This window comes from Ammospiza caudacuta, chromosome 7 (assembly GCF_027887145.1).
Source record: "Ammospiza caudacuta isolate bAmmCau1 chromosome 7, bAmmCau1.pri, whole genome shotgun sequence".
In the NCBI taxonomy this organism is placed as follows: Eukaryota; Metazoa; Chordata; class Aves; order Passeriformes; family Passerellidae; genus Ammospiza; species Ammospiza caudacuta.
In genome coordinates, this window is record NC_080599.1 from 8,466,073 (window position 1) to 8,485,154 (window position 19,082).

Below are 19,082 nucleotides of genomic sequence, written 5' to 3' on the forward strand. Positions count from 1 at the left end.
CCAGTATCTCTAGAAACACAAGCATATTCTGTCCCCCACATAATGAGAGGCTATGTCCTTTCAATAATTTTAGATTCATGGTTCTGGTCAAGTACTGGAGGTCTTTCTTTGAGGAGTGTGTACATGGTGTTATGAAAGTGCCTTAAGATAGGGGGATTTGGTTCTTTTTGAGAGCAATTAATGAAATATATATCATATTAGAATTCATGAAATTCAAATAACGTAAAGTACTTTGCACAGTCTCTCCTTTGAAGGGAGAGAGCTGGGGGCTATTTACAAACCACAAACAGGACGGGACTGCTGTGGAATGTGTCTTGAGCTGTTTTATTTTTCAGCATCAGTCTCATTACATGGTTGTGACAATGCGAAGATGCCAGCAGCTCGTATCCCAAGCAGCAAACCAAGAACTTAATAGTACAACTTAATTTATAAGTTTTTTGACCAATCACACAAAGCAAAAGCATATTGACAGCAGTTCTATCCAACCACTATAAGCACACATACCTTTGGTTAAAACAATGCTTGCTTATTTTGAATACAATACCTGCTTGTAAGCCTTAAAACACAATGCACAGAGCTCCATTATTAAGCTTCAAACTTCCTAATACCTTGCTAGAAAAACTTTTACGTATCTTAGAGAGTTATTCTACACAAGTGTTAATACACAGACAATTGTTCTATTTGTCCTTGCTTTTCTACTTTTAAAATAATTTTTCTGCTGATCTATCTCATGGCTACTGCTTAGCTCTAATCACAGTTCTGCTGTCTCTGAGGCCCGCCTTTTGCAACTTTCCCAAAACCCTCTGATTTTGTGGATTCCCACAGTGGAAACAAGTTCAGCTATTTTAAATCAAATGCTCACTGATTTAGATAATATTAGACATGGCACACTGCAAAATAGAGCTGCTATAGATTTTTTGCTGTTAGCACATGGGCACAGGTGTGAGAATTATGAAGGAATGTGTTTTATGTACCTCTCTTCCATTCACAGGAAACTCAAACGACTAGAAGACAACATGAAGAAATTGACTATGAATGGTTTGGGCTTGGATGAATGGTTTGAGGAATGGGTAATAACTGGATGATTGAAAGACATCTTAAAGGGAGCTTTGTTATTACTAGTAGTTATTTTTATATTGCTTTGTGCTATTCCATGCATAGTGAAATTGGTGACCCGCTCGGTAGAGAATACAGTGAAAAGGGTTTGGCTGGTGCAAGTAGAAGAAGGGGGAATTGTAGCAATGTATCTGAACAACTTGGCGACATTGTGCACCAGCCATATTGCTTGTAGTTGTTCTTATCAGAGCCCTCTGGAATTCATCAAGGTTACTAAGACATAAACTGTGCTAAATGAAGAAAGAAAAGGCTGAGAAGCAAAATACCAGGACTGCAAGAACTCAATAACAGAGGGCTGTGTACCACCTGAACTGTAACCAGTCACATACTCTGGGAAGTGTGTGCAGAACACATGGACAAGAGATAGGCACCAATGAAGAAGAGCCTGATCAGTGTATGCAGTAGGGTTAGAATGAATGAATAAGTGCATTATGTAAACAATAAATGGCTTCTGCTTAACCATACTGGTTAGTAGTATGGGAGTCCTGTTTTCCCACAATGGGTGCCTGGGAAGGAGAGAGGATTGTTTTCCATAAAAAGGAAAGCACTGAGGCAGGAGCAGGAGACAAGTGACCCTTGCAGACCTGGGGCCTCATTGCCTCCTCGTCCCTGCTCAGCAGCCTGGCAGGGGCCGCCCCATGCTCCTGCCCTGGGCATTTTACATCCCCACATGCCAGTGCCCATCCCGGGAAGAGCCCTGAGCAAGGAGGGAGGGACAGGATCTGCCTGGCCAGGGGCTGGGGCTCAGGCCTTGGCCCTTTGCATTCCTGCAACACGTCCAGCTTTGCTCAGCACCAGAGACACCTTGGCCTTGTTTGTCCCCAGCTGTCCTCACTGCCTCCAGTGTTCTGCTCTAACTGGAACCTGGGGACACTTTCTCAGAGAGACTTATTAAACTTTTAGAAACTTTTGAATTTCAATTTAACTTTGAGTTCTTGAGAAGTTATTTAAAACGCTCTCTCAGGGACTGAGTTTGATGTAAACAACACCAAACCCCTGAGGGGCTCATTAAAGTCCTTGTGCTGTGTCTACTGCTGAGCTTTAAAGGAACAGCTCTTCCCAGGGCCAGCTCCTCTCCCAGCCCAGCAGGGCTGAGGGCTCTGCCTGCAGGCACTGAGGGGACAGGAGCCAGGCAGAGACAGGCTGAAGGCAATCAGGATTGGGAAGACATTGAGCTGAGATTTCACTTGGGGAAAGATCTTCACAGCCCTGTGCATGGTGAGTGTGTGCGTGCAGGGCAATGTCCCCTGTGCTCCTGGAGGGATCCCCTGAAGCCAGCGCACCCCACAGCCTGGGGGATGTGTCAGGAGGACTCTCCCAGTTTCTCTGTGGCACAGGAGCAGGAGGAGGAGGAGGAGGAGGAGGAGGAGGAGGAGGGGGAGGAGGAGGAGGATGTGCTGCAGAGCAGGGCTGCCCTGGGCACCATCACAGGGACAGGGCAGGACGGCTCCTGCTGCCAGGGACAGCTGCACGGGGTGAAGCTGGGGCTGCAGCCAGGGCTGCCCAGGGCTGTCCTGCAGAGCAGCTCCTGCAGCCCTCAGGGCTCTTGGCCAGCCCAGGGCATGTGCCACCTGCCAGGGGCAGCTCTCAGCCTGCCTGGCAGCTCCCCATGGACACTGCAGGGGAGGAGTTGGAGGTGGAAGGAGCCACCTCCATCAGGGCAGATTCCTCCTGCTCTGGAGATGGTGCTGCATGGCCAGGGCTGCTCTCAGCTTTCTCCTAAAGGGAAGGGAAAGGGGCTGTAAGCTTTGGCTGTGTCACTGAGACTCCTGTACTGTCAGCCTGGGCATCAGCAGATGGGCCTCAGATCTCTGTCAGAAAGTGCCTCCTTACTCTCCTCTCCCTACAGACAGCAGCAGCAGCACCTTGGCTTGCAGCATCTCTGTTTGTCTGGCCTGCCCTTAAGGCCCTGCTTCCAGGGAGATGCCCCTGAGCAGTGCCCTGTGCTGGGAGGGGTCTGCAGGGCAGAGCTGAGCCTCCAGGGCTGGGCTGGGCTGTGGCAGCACATGCAGGGACAAGGCTTGGATAGAGAGAAACAGCTCCCAGTAGGCACAACTCCAGGCAGCAGAGAGCCAGACCATCCCTTGGTATCCCATCCTGTTAAGCTGCATAGGGAAAGAGAGAAGGGTTTGGATAAAATTATTTTTAAACTGGAGAATTCCAAGAGTCCACAGTATTTTTCAAGAAAGATTTAAGTGCGATCATGCTGAAATAGAGACAGGTTAAATGAACAAAGGGCACCTGTGTGGGACCAGCAGGTCTGACTGCACTGGGGCACAGCGAGCCTGTTTTCCCTCTGGGCTCCCCAGTGTTCAGCCTGAGAGCAATGCTGAAGATAAAGCAGTAACTCAGAAGGAGCAGAAATCCAAAATCAAAAATAAAGAAATTAAAGAAAATTTCCTTCAAAACAAGATAAATATTTTGAGGGGATTCCTAATGAAAGAGCATAGGATGGACTCAAGGAAATCTGTCCAAGCTTGTCAGTGTCTTCTTTCAACAGTTCACTATGCCCAGAGTGAAGGAATGTCCAACAGCAGCTCCATCAGGCACTTCCTCCTGCTGGCTTTGGCAGACACACGGCAGCTGCAGCTCCTGCACTTCTGCCTCTTGCTGGGCATCACCCTGGCTGCCCTCCTGGGCAACGGCCTCATCATCAGCGCCGTAGCCTGCAGCCACCACCTGCACATGCCCATGTTCTTCTTCCTGCTCAACCTGGCCCTCAGCGACCTGGGCTCCATCTGCACCACTGTCCCCAAAGCCATGCACAATTCCCTCTGGGACACCAGGAACATCTCCGACACAGGATGTGCTGCTCAGCTCTTTTTCTTTCTGTTCTTTACTGGAGCAGATTTCTCCCTCCTGACGATCATGTGCTACGACCGCTACGTGTCCATTTGCAAACCCCTGCACTACGGGACCCTCCTGGGCAGCAGAGCTTGTGCCCACATGGCAGCAGCTGCCTGGGCCAGTGCCTTTGTCTATTCACTGCTGCACACAGCCAATACATTTTCCCTGCCCTTGTGCCATGGCAACGCCCTGGGCCAGTTCTTCTGTGAAATTCCCCCAATCCTCAAGCTCTCCTGTTCCAAATCCTACCTCAGGGAACTGGGATTTCTTGCTGTTAGTGTTTGTTTAATATTTGGTTTCTTTGTATTCATTGTTTTCTCCTATGTGCAGATCTTCAGGGCCGTGCTGAGGATCCCCTCTGAGCAGGGACGGCACAAAGCCTTTTCCACCTGCCTCCCTCACCTGGCCGTGGTCTCACTGTTCCTCAGCACTGGCTCATTTGCGAACCTGAAACCTCCCTCCATGTCCTCCCCATCCCTGGATCTGACCCTGTCAGTTCTGTACTCGGTGGTGCCTCCAGCCCTGAACCCCCTCATCTACAGCCTGAGGAACAAGGAGCTCAAGGCTGCAGTGTGGAAACTGATGACTGGATGCTTTCAGGAACATTAAACTGCTGATTCATTTCTGCAAATAACTTATAATCAAATTCATCTTTAAAAGTTATTTTGGGTTTGGTTGTGTTTGTATTTTTACTTTTTTTATACTGACCACAAAAAATTTCATTTCTTCTGACATTTCTCATTTTGTTTCTTTCCACCTTCCCTGTGCCCACAGACTGTGTCAATGAGGGGCTGTGCTCTCAGTGGCTTTAAATGAACTAAAGGATGTCCCAGCAGAGTTTTCTGCAGAGATGCCCTTTTGTTACCTTCTCTGGAGCTGCAGCAGCAATGTCTGTGTGCAGAGCTGGGGGCAGATCAGCGCTGGCCCAGCAGCTGTGCCCAGCAGCAGCAGCACTTGGTGTTGCCAGTGCTGCTGCCGTGGCCCTGCCCCGCTGCCCTGGTGGCCCTGGTGTTGCTGCAGGGCCTGAGTGCACTCAGGGCCGGGCACAGCCCTGGGGGTGGCAGTGCCGGGGCTGCAGCAGGGAGAGCCCATGGGCACTGCCGGGGCAGCGCTGATGCCTCAGCCCAGGCCCTGGGGGCTCCAGGCTCCTTGCCCAGGCTCTCTCAAGAACACGCCCAGGCCAATGCTCAGTAAAGAAAAGCCCCATGAGCAGCCCCAGGCTGGCTGTGGGCAGGCTGGGTGCAAACAGCATGGCTGGGGCTCTGCAAGGGCCCTGGGGGAGATGGGAAGGAGCAGCAGAGCAAGGGCTGATCCATCCCCAGTGCGCTGGACAGCCCAGGGCAGCGTCCCAGAGTGTCCTCATGGAGCTTCCAACAACATCCCCCCTCTGCAGCCCTGGCTTCTCCTCCAGCTCACACAGGTGCCCCATCCTTGCAGGCACAGACACGGCAGCAATGGCTCAGCAGCCCCTGTTTGCATTGCACAGAGCAGGGTTAGCACCCCCATGCTGTTGGTGTGGGGACATGAACCTGAGGGAGCACAAATGCCATTAGCCCCTGGGGCCAGCAAGGGCTGGGGGACACCAGGGAAACCACTCAGCTTTGTCCTGGCCTCTGCTGTCAGCCAGAAAGTTTGTTCCCATCAACTGGGAGTTTCCTGTCCCACTGCAGATGCTGTTGCTCAGAGAAAGGGCTGCCTGGCAGCCACCCCCAAAGTGCCCTGAGCATTTCCTATGCTTCCCCTTTGCTTTCTTTACTCTTCCCTTATACAAATTTCTTCCTCTTGCCCACCCCTGTTCCCTCCCCTGCAAACAGGCCATCCCTGGTTGCCCTTTCATCTCTGGCCCCACTCCCCATTGCAGTTCCTGACTTGCCCCCATGGGAACGTCCACTGGGGAGAAGGATCATCCTACAAGTGCTGCAGGAATTGTCTGCAGGCTCCTGCAGTGCCTGGTGCTGCTCCCTTGCCAGAGACACCCCAGGCCAGGGGGGCACATCTGGGCTGCTGTGTCTGCCTCTGGGGCTCCCTGTTCTGGGCAATGAGGAGGAGCTGCAGAGGCTCTGCAGGACTGACAGGATGGGCTTTGGGGCTGGCAGGAGAAGCTGAGCAACCTGGGCTGCTGGAGCTCCTGAAGATGACGCCCAGGGCTCATCGTGCAACTGCTCCAAGGGTGGTTTCAGAGAATCCCAGAATCAGCATGGTTGGAAAAGTCCTTGGAGATCATCAAGTTCAACCTGTGCCCTGACACTTTATTGTCTCCCCTGTGCCTCCTCTTCTCCAGGATAAACAACCCCAGCTCTCTCAGCCACTCCTCACAGGACTTGTGTTCCAGACCCCTCATCAGCCTTGCGGCCCTTCTCTGGACGTGCTCCAGCCCCTCCATGTACCTCCTAAATTGTGGGGCCCAGAACTGGACACAGCGCTCAAGGCGCTGCCCAAGCAGTCCTGAGCACAGGGGAAGAATCCCTGCCCTGCTCCTGCTGGCAACACCATTCCTGATCAAGGCCAGGAGCCATTGGCCTTCTTGGTCACCCGGGCACACTGCTGGCTCATGTCCAGCTTGCTGTCCATCAGTCTCTGCAGGTCCCTTTCTGCCTGGCTGCTCTCCAGCCACTCTGTCCCCAGCCTGTAGTGCTGCAGGGGTTGTTGTGACCAAAGTACAGGACCTGGCACTTGGACTTCTTAACCCTCACATTGTTGGATCTGGGCCCTGGATCCTGCCTGTTCAGGACCCTGTGCAGAGCCCTCCTATCCTCCAGGAGATCCACACTCCCAGACAACTTGGTGTTACCAGGGTTCCATGAGGCCTCCCAGTGTCACAATGTTCCTTTGGTTCCGTGGGACCCCTTGCTGTCACAAAGTCCCTTGGATCCTTGGGCCGCTGCAGTGCCACAATGTCCCTTGGTCCCCCAAGACCCTGCACTGTCACAATGGACCGTTTGTTCCATGAGATCTGGCAGTGCAGCAATGTCAATGTCATATTTTCTGAAAATTCCCTTCGCCAGGATTTCTTCTCCTGGGAAGATGAGAAGCCTCAGCTTCTCCGTGTTTTGCTTCTCTGGAATGTGGTCTGGAGATTGTTTATCCAAACATGTGAATTGTTTTAACTAATGACCAATCACTACCAACTGTATTGGACCCTGAGGAGTCAGTAGTGAGTTTTCATTATCATTCTTGTAAAGCCCTCTGTCTGTATTCTTCTTTTTCTAAAGTACAGTTTTTGAAAAGCATAATATAATATAATATAATATAATATAATATAATATAATATAATATAATATAATATAAATCAGCTTTCTGAGAACATGGAGTCAGATTCTCATCTCTCACCTCATCCTGAGCACCTCACAAACACCACACAGCAATGCTCTTCTTGATTCCACAGTGTCACAATGGCCCCTTGGCTATGTGCTGCCATGTCTTACACAATGTCACCATGGTCCTCTTAGTGCCACCAGGCCCCCAGTGTCACAATGGCCCCTTGCTTCCCCAGGGCCCTGCACTGTCACAATCATCAGAGAATCAACCAGACTGCAAAAGACCTTGGAGAGCACCAAGTCCAACCTGGGATCCAAGGCCACCTTGCCACCAAGACCATGGCGGTGAGCGCCACATCCAGTCTTTCCTTAAACACTTCCAGGGTTGGTGACTCACCCACCTCCCTGGGCAGCCTGTGGCCTAACATTGTGCTGCCCAACTAGTGCCAAGAACAGCGGGAACATCACTGTCCTGGTCCTCCCAGCCACACCGTTCCTGATCCATAGGAGTGCCAGGGGTTGGATAAGGGAAATGGTGGGGAGAGGGTGAGGGCAAAGTGTCATTGATTGTCAGCCATGAAGAATCGTGATTTTCATATCTATTCAGACTGCATTAGAAGGTGCTAGAGATGAATACCAATTGGACATAGCTGATAAAAATTTATAGTCAGGAAATGAACACTAAACAGGAAAAAACAGTTATCTCTGCATTTTTTTCAACATAGTATATTCACTTTGAATCCACTTCTGTAATCTATCTAATTAACCACAGAAGAATTGAAAACTTCAATTATTCCAAGGGGCTTTTCTTTTTCAAGCGTTTTGCAAAAATATTTATGAGCATTTGTCACTAAATTCCTGAAATGAAGAGCTCAAGAAAGAAGAGGCCTCTAGAGGAGTAAAATTCATCAGCACTCTCCAAGTGGCTGAGGATTCATCCCCTTCAGAGCAGAAATGAACAGAAATGGGCACAGCTTTGTGGCTGCCCCAGCTTTGGCACGGGCCCTGGGCCTGGAGCAGGAGCAGCTCTTGAGAGCCCCAAGGCCGGGGCTCTTGTGCTGCCCTGGGCAGATGGGATGGCAGCAAGGGCTGCAGAGCTCTCAGCACCTCAGCCCGAGGGGAGCAGGGCAGCCAGGGAGCCTCCTTTGGCCTTGGCCAAGCACCTTCCCCCATGGCTGGGGCTGAGTCCTGTGGCAGCTGCAGCTGCTGCTGTGCCCTTGCCAGGGGCTGAGGCTGTGGGGCAGTGCCCAGAGCAGCCTGGTCTGAGCAGAGCTGTGGGGCCAGAGCCGGCTGGGCTGGGCTGGGGAGCAGTGCCCTCGGTGCTGCCCAGAGCTCAGGGCAGCTGGCAGAGCTTGCAGGGAGCTGGGTTGGGCTCAGAGAGCCTGGCCCAGAAACCATCAGTGTCCATCTCAGCCTGGCTGAGCGTGCAGGGGCAGGACTCAGGCCAGGCCTTGTGGGGCAGGGTCAGCGCCTGTGCAAGGCACTGCAAACAGGCAAGTGGCCCAGAGAGGAGGCTGCTCTGTGCCCTTGGTGGCATGGACAGAGCAGGGAGGGGGCCCAGGACATTTGTCAGTGCCAGCCTCTGTGCCCAGCCCTTGGCAGCCCTGGCTGCTGAGTCCAGCTTTGGCCTGCGCTGAGTTTGGCTGTGGCCCAGCTCCATCCTCCTGTGGGGCTCAGGGCCTGTTCCCGGCCATGGCCAGCCCTGGCTGCCGCTCTGCTGGCCCAGAGGCCGGCAGAGCCCAGGGCAGGGCGGTCTGTGCAGCCCCACAGGTGCCACGGGCTCTGCAGGAGCTGGCAGAGGCTGCCCAGCAGGGAGGCCATGGGGCACAGAGCCCCAAGGCTGCTGTGGGCACCACGGCACAGGGGCTGTTCCCAGCCGCAATGCTCCTGGCCTGGGCTGGGCCTGCACAGGGGCTGGGCCACCATGGCTGGGCCAGCACAAGGCCGCAAAGGGGCCATGCAGCCACTGCCGGGGCTGACACCAAGGCCAGGCACACACAAGCAGTTGCTGAGCATGGCCTGCACTGGCCAGGCCTGACTGTGCCAAAGGCAGAGCTCAGCTTCCCTTGGGGACTGTAGCAACAATCCAGAGCCCAAAGAGCCTCCATGGCTGTGCTGGAGACCAAGGCTGCAGGAGGGAAATGCAGGGCTGCTGTGGGATGGGGAGGGCATTGAATTCCAGCACACACCTCGGTTCCCATGGGTTTGTTGGCTGACAATAAATGAACATCCCTCTGTGCCTCGGGCAGTTCCTTCTCCAAAGAAAGCAGGTGGGAGTTAGAGCCAAGGAGCTGAAAGCTGCAAGTGCAGCCTTGGCTGGAGGGAGCTCAGATTTGCACAAGGCTGCTCTGAGTGCCAGGGCTTGGATGGGGAAAATGGTGGGGTGGGGGTAGGGACAGAGTCTGATTGATTGTCAGCCATGAAGGGTCTTGATTTTCATATCTATTCAAACTGCATGAGGAGGTACTTGGATTCAGTGTCAGCTGGAGACTGCATACATCAATAAATTGACAGGGAAAAAAACCCTAAATTTGAGGTAAGAAATCTTTTCTCACTGTGTTTTTAAATAGAATCTATTTAGTTTGAATACACTACTGGAATTCATCTAATTAATCACAAAAGATTTGAAAATGAAAATCAAATTACTCCCACAAGCTTGGCTTTTCAAGGTGTTCTTAATGTTAATGAGCCCTGGGACACTGAATTCCCGCACTGAAGAGCTGAAGGCTGAACAAGCCTGTGGAGCAGGAAAATTCAGCAGCAGCCTCCAAGGTGCTGAGGATGTCAGCAGCCCCCACTGAGGCCATCCCTGCCCAGAGACCGTGGGGGAATGGGCAGACAAGGAGAGCGTCCCTGGGGCTGGGGCAGCACAACTCAGAGGCACCAGCGGCTCCAGCTGGGAAATGGAGTGTGGAATGTGGCTGGGAAAGCCCTGCCTGGGCTGTGCCAAGCCGGACACAAAAGCCCTGAAACCCCATCCTCCAAACAATTCTCTTAATGAGACATTTAAAAGGAATTACAATTGTTTGTGTCCTCTGAGGTGGATGCACTGGAGAAATACCAACAAGAGCTTCTCAGGAGCTCCAAACAACCAAACAGCCTTTACTGGGAACTTTAGATAATTAAAGAAATTTTAGCAACAGGTTTAATACAACATTCAATCAACACAGAACACTTCTTAAAGCACTGACTTGGCCAACTTCACAAACTCTAAGCTATTTGAATTTTACATTACTCAAATTGTCAAAAGTACAGAAATAGAAGGAGAGGACAGAAAGAGAGAAAGGCAAAAAAAAATAGAGAGGAGCACAAAGAGAGGTACCAACTCCTGGATTCCAGCAGTGTTCAGATTGAAATTCCAAGAGGATGTAGGGTCAAGATGTGTGCTTGCCTTCTTGTCATCCTTAAATACCCCTTGGTCTCCCTGGGCCCTTCCCCCAGGTGGGACTTGGGCTCATTTTCTCCCTCAGGAGCTGGGCTGGGGGCTACAGAGGTGGCTGTGGAGCATTGCCTGTGCTGTGCCAGGCACTGGCAGACACTGCTGGGCTGGGATAGAGGCTCTGGGGGGATTGGGTTTCCAGGGCAGGGCAAGGCTGGACCTGCCCCTTCCTCCCCCACACACTAAATGTTTCCACCAACAATCTCCTCCAGTCTGTCACAACAGGCAATGTTGGAGGTGGAACTCCCACTGCCATCCATGGGTGCCTGGAGGAGAGGGACAGTTCTTTTCCATGGCAAGGAAAGCACAGAGACCCATTGTTTCAGCAGCAGATGAGAAGAGACCCTCAACCTGCAAACGTTAGCTGGACCAGTTTGGTGGTCCCTGGGAGGCCAAGCCAGCCAGACCTGTTCCATGTTCTTTTGTTTTTACGATGCCCCATAATGTCACAATAGTGCCTTGGACCCATGGGGCCCTGCAGTGTCATAATGCCCCTCAGTGTCACAATGGTACCAATGACTCCATGAGGCCTTGCAGGGTCACAATGGTCTCTGTGGTTCCCCAGGCCTCACAATGTCACGTGATGCTTCTGTACCATAAGCCTTGCAATGTCACAATGGACCTTTGGACCTCAGGGTTTTCAGTGTCCCAATGGTCTTTTTTGGCTCCGCAGTGTCACAATGGACCATTGATGACAGGAGGCCCCTCTGAGCCACCCTGGAGCTTTAGTCCTGCACAGCCCTGCAGTGTCACAAAGGTCTCTTGGTTTCATGAAGCCCCAGAGTATCACAATGGTACTCTTGGTTCTGTGGGGACCCCCGGGGTCACAATGGTCTTACTGGTTCGATGAAGCCTCACAGTATCACAATGATTTGCTTATTCCATGGGGCCTCATAGTGTCACAATGGTCTCCATGCTTCCCCAAGGCCCCTCAGTGTCACAATGGCCCCTTGGTTCCATGAGGCTGAAAAGTGTCTTAATGGTGTCTCCATGATTCCATCAGGCCTTGCAATGTCACAATAGACCTTTGGCTCCATTGGGTCTCATGGTGTCAAAATGGCCCCTTAGTTCCATGACACCCCAAAGTGTCACAATGGCCTCCATGGTTAAATGAGGCCCTGCAGTGTCACAATGGACCCTTGGTTTGATGAGGCCTCTCAGTGTCACAATGATCCCTACATTCCATGGAGCCATACAGCGTCAGTATGCCCCCCTTGGTTCCATGAGGCCCAGCAATGTCACAGTGCTCTCTGTGATTCCATGAGGCCGCACAGTGTCACCATGGTCCCTTGGTGTCACAGGCCTCCACAGTGTCACAATGGTCCCTTGGTTCCATGGGTCCTGTGCTGCTGCATCCCCCCCTCCCCTTCTCAGGCCGCCCTGCCAGCTGCGAAATGCTCCTTGGGCCTCGGCCTTGGCCAACAGCCCCTGGGCTCAGCTCCTCTGCAGCTCATCACAAACACTGTCTGCTCCAGTCACTTCTGCTGCCCGACCAGCTCCTGATTCCTTTAGGAGGAGCCCAGGGTATTGGAATATGAATCCCAATATTACCAGATAGATTGTGCCTGGGCCCGTCTGACCCCTGCTCCTGGGCCAAAGGCGGCAACTGTGGTGTTTCACCCCACAGACACTTTTGGCTGGCTGGAGGTTGCAGCTGGGGGCTGAAACAAGTCCAGGCTTGTAGAAACTCAGTTTACCTCAGGTGGGAAGGCTTCAGGCAATGGTGAATAGAAAGGGGATGGATTCTGCCAGAGGGTTAATATCCAGAGTTTATTGCATGGTCACAGAGGTCTGAATCTCAGGTAACAGCTCCAACAGAATGGCAAGCACATGGTCCTTGGTCAATTTAAGCCCAGGGACAGGGGGAGGGGAAGGGACAGGTTAGCCACCAACCAGGTGGGAGGGGCAGGGTCTCAGGGTACGATGACACCCAGACAGGCCAATGACCCCCAGGCCGGAAGGGCATCCTTTGAACTTGACCAACAACACGAGGCCTTGCTGGAATGTTAAGCCTGATTGACAGAACTCACTCAGCAAGGGGGCAAGGGGAAAGGGAGAGGGGAGGTGACTAGGAAGTCTAAAACAGGAAATTGCAGCACACTGCAACACCTGTGAAGTGTTTTTGTTCCCCCAGTGGCACAACATCCCTGTTCTCACCCTACCAAAGAAAGCAGTTGATGCCAAGTGCAGCCAGGATGAACCATTGCTGGGAATGAAGCCCCTCTCTTGGGGTCCTGCAAACAGCGCTCCAAAAGGAACCCTTGGAGCTCTCCTGGGCCAGCGACTCCCTCTGAGTGGGGCCTCTCCCAGCCGGGAACTCTCTTGTTTGCTTCACTCGGGGATCCCCAACAACGACGGGGCCTGGGCCAATCCCCCCACTCCTCTAGGCTCAACCCTTGGCCTGCTGGGGAGATGCCAGAGGATCCACAGGGAGCATTTCCTGCCCTCGGGAATTTCTCACAGGTGCCTTGCACTGACTCTTTGTGTCTGTGTGCACACAGGAGTGCCTGTGCTGGAGAAATGTGGAAGAAATGCTGCACTCTGAGGGGCTTGAGTGCCTGGGATAGCTGAGTCAGTCAGATATCCAGGTATCAGTAAGTCACAAGGTCTAAACAAAGTTAAATGCTGCTAAGAGTTGTTCTTTTGCTATGTTGTCAAGTTTAATTTGAGTTATTAGCTAAGTTAAATATTGTTAAGTGTTATTCCTTTGTTCAATTGTCATAGTTTTTAAGTGAGGTTAAATAGTCTTAAGTGCTGTTATTTTGCTAAATTATGAAGTTTTTAGGTACCAGTTAAGGTGTAAGTTAACTCCTGTTAAATTTGAGCTCTGTAAGCTGTTGGGCCATATTCCTTTTATCCTTACTCTCCCTGTTCTTGTGTTACACACACAGAGGGACAGTTCTTGGTTCATTTCTGGTATGACTGCCTGGATTGTGTTTGGTTTTGTTGTTGCTTTGTTTCCCTGGTGTGCCTGAAGAGTCCAGTCAGGAGCAGAGTGACTCTTGCCAAGGAACTTTGTGCTGCTGTCCCTTAATATTAAATCTGGTTTTTGCTGATCCCTTGCTGGGGATTTTTTCAGCGCTCTCAAGGCCTCGTTTATAACAGGGTGAAGGAGCCGTGGCCCAGGCTCTGGCCCTGGGGGACACGGGGATGCTGCCAGGGGGTCCCTGTCCCCCTGTGCCACCCCCAGGGCCCCGTCCCCCTGTCCCCGTGTCAGGCTCTGGGGTCAATCTCGTGGAACATCCTCTGGGGGAAGCTGCAGGGCCAGGGGCGGGGGGACCCGGGGGGACAGGGGACCCCGCTGTGCACGAGCAGTGTTGGACTGCTCTGGGGGGAACTGTGAGGGGGGCTGGGGCAGAGTGACCTCCCCAGGGACCTCACACTGCCCCTGTGATGTCACACAGTCATCTGAGACGTCACCCTGTGATGTGATACAGCCATCTCTGTGATGCCACAGAAGACACTGTCATGTCAAAAAAGTCACCATGTGATGTCACTGTCTTTTTGTGATGTCACAGTCTGTTCTGTGAGGTCACAGCCTGCTCTATGATGTTACACAGCCACCTGGTGATGTCACAAACCAATCTTTGATGCCACAGATTCACACTTTATGATGGCAGAGTCTGCTCTATCGCCTCACATCCTACTCTGTGATGCAACAGCCAGCTCTGTGATGTCACAATTCCCTCAGTGATGACACAAAACACTCAAGAACTCAGTTACATTGAAATGCTGAAGTTTCTTGCACTTTGAAGAGATCCCTGTCAGGGACAGGACTGAGAAAGTGTCCCCAGGTTCCAGTCAGAGCAGAACACTGGAGGCAGTGATGACAGCTGGGACAAAGAAGGCAAAGGTGTCTCTGGTGTTTAGCAAACCTGGATGTGTTTGAGGAATGCAAAGGGCCAAGGCCTGAGCCCAAGCCCCTGGCCAGGCAGATCCTGTCCCGCCCTCCTTGCTCAGGGCTCTTCCCAGGATGGGCACTGGCATGTGGGCATGTGCAATGCCAGGGACAGGAGCATGGGGCAGCTCCTGCCAGGCTGCTGAGCAGGGACAAGGAGGCAATGAGGTCCCAGGCCTGCAAGGGTCACTTGTTCCCTCCTGGCCTCAGGCCCAGGCCCAGCAGCCATGGCCAAAGTGCTGCCCATGTTGGCTCTGGCAGGGCTGTCTTGCAGCTGCTGCCCATCCCTGTGCCCTGTGCAGCCCAGGCTGTCCCACGGTGTCCCTGCCCTGTTCCTCTGTCCTTGCAGGCTGTTGTCCCTGGCACAGCACAGGCAATGCTCCACAGCCACCTCTGCAGCCCCCAGCCCAGCTCCTGAGAGACTAAATGCCACCAAGTCTGACCTGGCGGAAGGGCTCAGGCAGATCAAGGGGTATTAAAGGCTGACCACAATGCAAGCACATATCTTGACCCTACCTCCTCTTGGATTTTCCATCTGAACACCACTGAAATCCAGGAGCTGGTAGCTCTGTGTGTGCCTCTCTATACCTTTTTTGTCTTTCTGTCTTTCTGTGTTTTCTGTTTCTGTGCTCCTGCAACTTTTGATTAACATTAAATTGAACAGGCTTAGAGTTTGTCAAGTCGAATGGGCCTAGTCAATGCTTTGAGAAGTGTTTTTTGTTGATTGAATGTCTGTCATCGTTTGACATGAGAAGAATTTTCAAAAGCAATTCAAAACTTTTTGTGTAACTGACAATCTGTTAAGCTATTAAGATACTGAACACACCTCTGTGAAACACATATGTTAAAGATGAAAAAAAACAGGAACCTCCTATTTCTTTTCCAGTCAACAAAGCAGCAGCAGGCCCTGGCCCTGGCCCCCATCTCAACCAAACCAAACCAAACCAAACCAAACCAAACCAAACCAAACCAAACCAAACCAAGGAACCCTGCCTTAGGCTGAGCCCCTTTCCCCCACCTCCCCCAGGATGCCCCCCTCCCATTGGCCCCATTCTAACCAAACCATACCCAAAAACTACCAAACAGGAAAAAAAAGGTTCTACAAAACTCTAACCAGAACAAAGCTAGACACACCTATTAAACTTACGATCAAGTCCCCTTACCCCAACACCACTCAAACCATAAACCTCTACAACCTGCAACTCATACAAAATAACCCTAAAACTGAAATTAAACACAAAACACCCCAAAAACAAACCATAAAACCAATCCCAACAGAGTCCAACCACAACTTCCACCACAAGTTATTGACAGGTCAGGTGTTAATCCTTTCAATACTTCAATCCTCCCTCAAGTATAAAAAAAACCCAAAATACAAGCATATAAAAAGCAATATAAAACCATCAAAGTCAGTAAACAAGAAATTAAATCCCAAATAAAAAAGAAGAAAAAAATATCTTCATCTTAAAACTAAAATCTTCTTATAAACTATAAAGAAAAAACTCTTTTCCTTTATTACACATAAAACTAAAAACCAAAATTCAAAATAATATCAAACAAAAACTTCCATACTAAAGTAAACAAACATTTAAATAACTGTAATTTCATCAAAAGATTAGGCAGGGGAAAAGAAGTAATCCAGTATCTCCAAGAGAAAATCTCTATTCCCAGAGATAAAAATAATTTTAGAAGAAAATAATAAAAACTGTTACCTTTAAACAACTCATCTTTAAAACATTTTAGAATTAAACTGAAAAAAAGAGTATTCTACAAATCGTAAACTAAGTAGAAATTTTAAGTTTACTTTCTTTACATTGTCAGTAAAAAGAAAAAGTTGCAGAGAAAAAAAATGTTCTAAAGAATTTAATTTAATTCTTACTACCTTTCTCTTTTAAATTTATTTTTAATAAAATTTTCCTTTAAACCCTTTTAAATTTTTTGGCTTACTTTACCTTTCTCGTAATCCAATCTCACAACAAAATATATACATAAATAATTAACCGACACTAAAATCCACCACACTCATCAGTACATTAATTAGGAAATCTCACAATTAGAAAAATCTTAAATTAACAAACCAAAACCACTACAATGTCGAAATAAACCTTTTGCCAAAGTTTCTCTGATTTTCTAAAGTTGCCAGTAAAGCCTGTTTGGTTGTTTTGAGCCCCTGAGAATCTCTTGTTGGTATTTTCCAGGGAGTCCAACTCAGAGTACACAAACAATTGTAATTCCTTTTAAATGTCTCCTTGAGAGAGTTGTTTGGAGGATGGCAGTCAGGGCTTGTGTGTCCTGCTTGGCACAGCCCAGGCAGGGCTTTCCCAGCCCCATTCCACACTCCATTTCCCAGCTGGAGCCGCTGGTGCCTCTGAGTTGTGCTGCCCCAGCCCCAGGGACGCTCTCCTTGTCTGCCCATTCCCCCATGGTCTCTGGGCAGGGATGGCCTCAGTGGGGGCTGCTGACGTCCTCAGCAACTTGGAGGCTGCTGCTGAATTTTCCTGCTCCAGAGGCTTGTTCAGCCTTCAGCTCTTCAGTGCAGGAATTCAGTGTCCCAGGGCTCATTAACATTCAGAACACCTTAACAAGCCAAGCCTCTGGGAATAATTTGATTTCAGTTTCCAAATCTTGTGTGGTTAATAAGAGAGAATTCATAAGTGCATTCAACTGAATATGTTCTATTTAAAAACACTGTGAGAAAACATTTCTTAGGTCCTGCTTCAGTTTTTTTTTTATATTTATTTTATTAACAGGGGAATGTTAATAGCAATCTCCAATTGACAATGAATGCAAGTAGCTCCTCATGCAGTTTGAGTAGATATGAAAATCAAGACCCTTCATGGCTGACAATCAATCAGACTCTGTCCCTACCCCCACCCCACCATTTCACCCATCCAAGCCCTGGCACTCAGAGCAGCCTTGTGCAAATCTGAGCTCCCTCCAGCCCAGGCTGCACCTGCAGCTTTCAGCTCCTTGGCTCCAACTCCCACCTGCTTTCCTTGGAGAAGGAGCTGCCTGAGACACAGAGGGATGTTCATTTCTTGTCAGCCAACAAAGACAAGGGAAGGCACATCTCCATCAAATGCAAAAGTCATTCTTCTCCTGGGCACTGCCCTGCACTTGATTCCCCACAGCCTGTCCTGTTTCCTTCATCCCTGCATTGCCAGAGACTTTGTGGGACAAGGGAGCTCTGCTCTGGGGATGGAGGGAGATGCAAGTGCCACCACTGGGGTGGGAACCACAACTCATCAGGTTTGTGTCCTTTGGGGGTCAGGAACTGATGAGACTCAGAGGCACAGAAAGTTTCTCTTCAGTGCCAACAGACTATAGTGGAACAGGACACAATTTAATAACAATCACACTCTTCCCTGAGCTATGTGCATGGTCCCTGCATCATCTGATGAGTCCACCATCCACAAGTGATTTCCATACTAAAATTAATTTCACACAATGTGGTTCTGTAATAGATACAAACACAATTAGTTATTGTATCAGGGTGCTTATCCTGGTGTGGTGCAAAACAGCCTGAACAATTCCTGATTTGCAAAGCTGTCAGTGGTTGATGAAGAAGGGAGGTTAGGCTGCTCTTGGTGTTGAGGAAATGCTGAAAGCAGCCTGACTCATTTCATCTCCTCATGCCCTGACTGATCTCCCCTCTTTCCCCTTCCACCCATTGGCTTTTGTCTCCCCCCAGCCCCCTGTGAAGAGCCTGGCTCTGTGTTCTCCATCCCCTCCTGGCTGGCACTGCCAGGCTGGGATGAGGAGCCCCTCAGCCTTCCCTGCTCCGGGCTGGACAAGCCCAGCTCCCTCAGCCTCTGCCCTACATAGCCCAAGGGCTCCAGCCCCACCTTGGAGGCCCTTCCCAGACCTGCTCCAGCTGCCAGACATCTTTCCTGCCCTTGGCAACCCAACCCAGGCCACAGTGACCTGGATAATCCACATCCTTGATGTCCTGGTCACACAGCCCTGGCCCCTTGTCCCCTGTCAGGCTCTGGGGTGGATCCTGTGGAACATCCTTTGGTGGAGGCTGTGGCTCCAGGTGGGCCGGGGGAATCCCAGGGGACAGGGACCCTGCTGGGCATGAGCAGCATTGGAGTTGTTGGGAGAAACTGTGAGGGGGAGCTGGGGCAGAGTGACGAACCCAGTGACCTGACACAGCCCTGCTGGGATGTCACAGCCTGCTCTGTGACCTCATGTTACCAGATGATCAATTGTCTCCACCAGGTGAGCTGACACCTGGAGCTTGTTCTCCAAAACCCCAGGCCTGTGGAAACCACACAATACCCATTGTGTGAGAAGGGGAACTGGAAGGTCACCAGCCTGAGTGTCCTGCCAGCTCAGCCAGGCCCACTGAAACATTGGGGTTCACGAGCACCAGGGCTCACCAGAGAGACCCCCAGGACAGAAGAACACATGGGTAAAGGGGAGGGGAAATACGTTAATGATTTTGGGGAAATTATATTCATACGTGTGTTTAGTCCAGGACAATCAATGCATATGTGTGCAAAATACAGAAAATAAACAGAAA

The 19,082-nt window shown here is 50.7% G+C and overlaps 2 protein-coding genes across 2 annotated transcripts in view; both read left to right on the forward strand.

The window, feature by feature from the left end:
* The window catches only part of LOC131559625 (zinc finger protein 345-like), a 740,983-nt gene that overhangs the window by 335,957 nt on the left and 385,944 nt on the right, over positions 1-19,082 (forward strand). The gene's annotated exons all lie outside the window — the stretch shown is intronic.
* On the forward strand, positions 3,640-4,572 carry LOC131559839 (olfactory receptor 14C36-like). The gene has a single exon (XM_058808347.1). It carries the CDS (start codon positions 3,640-3,642, stop codon positions 4,570-4,572), a length of 933 nt encoding a protein of 310 aa, XP_058664330.1.

What these genes read in the sequence shown, in the direction of transcription:
- LOC131559839 (XM_058808347.1), top strand. Translation starts at nt 3,640, where the DNA reads ATGTCCAACAGCAGCTCCATCAGGCACTTCCTCCTGCTGGCTTTGGCA.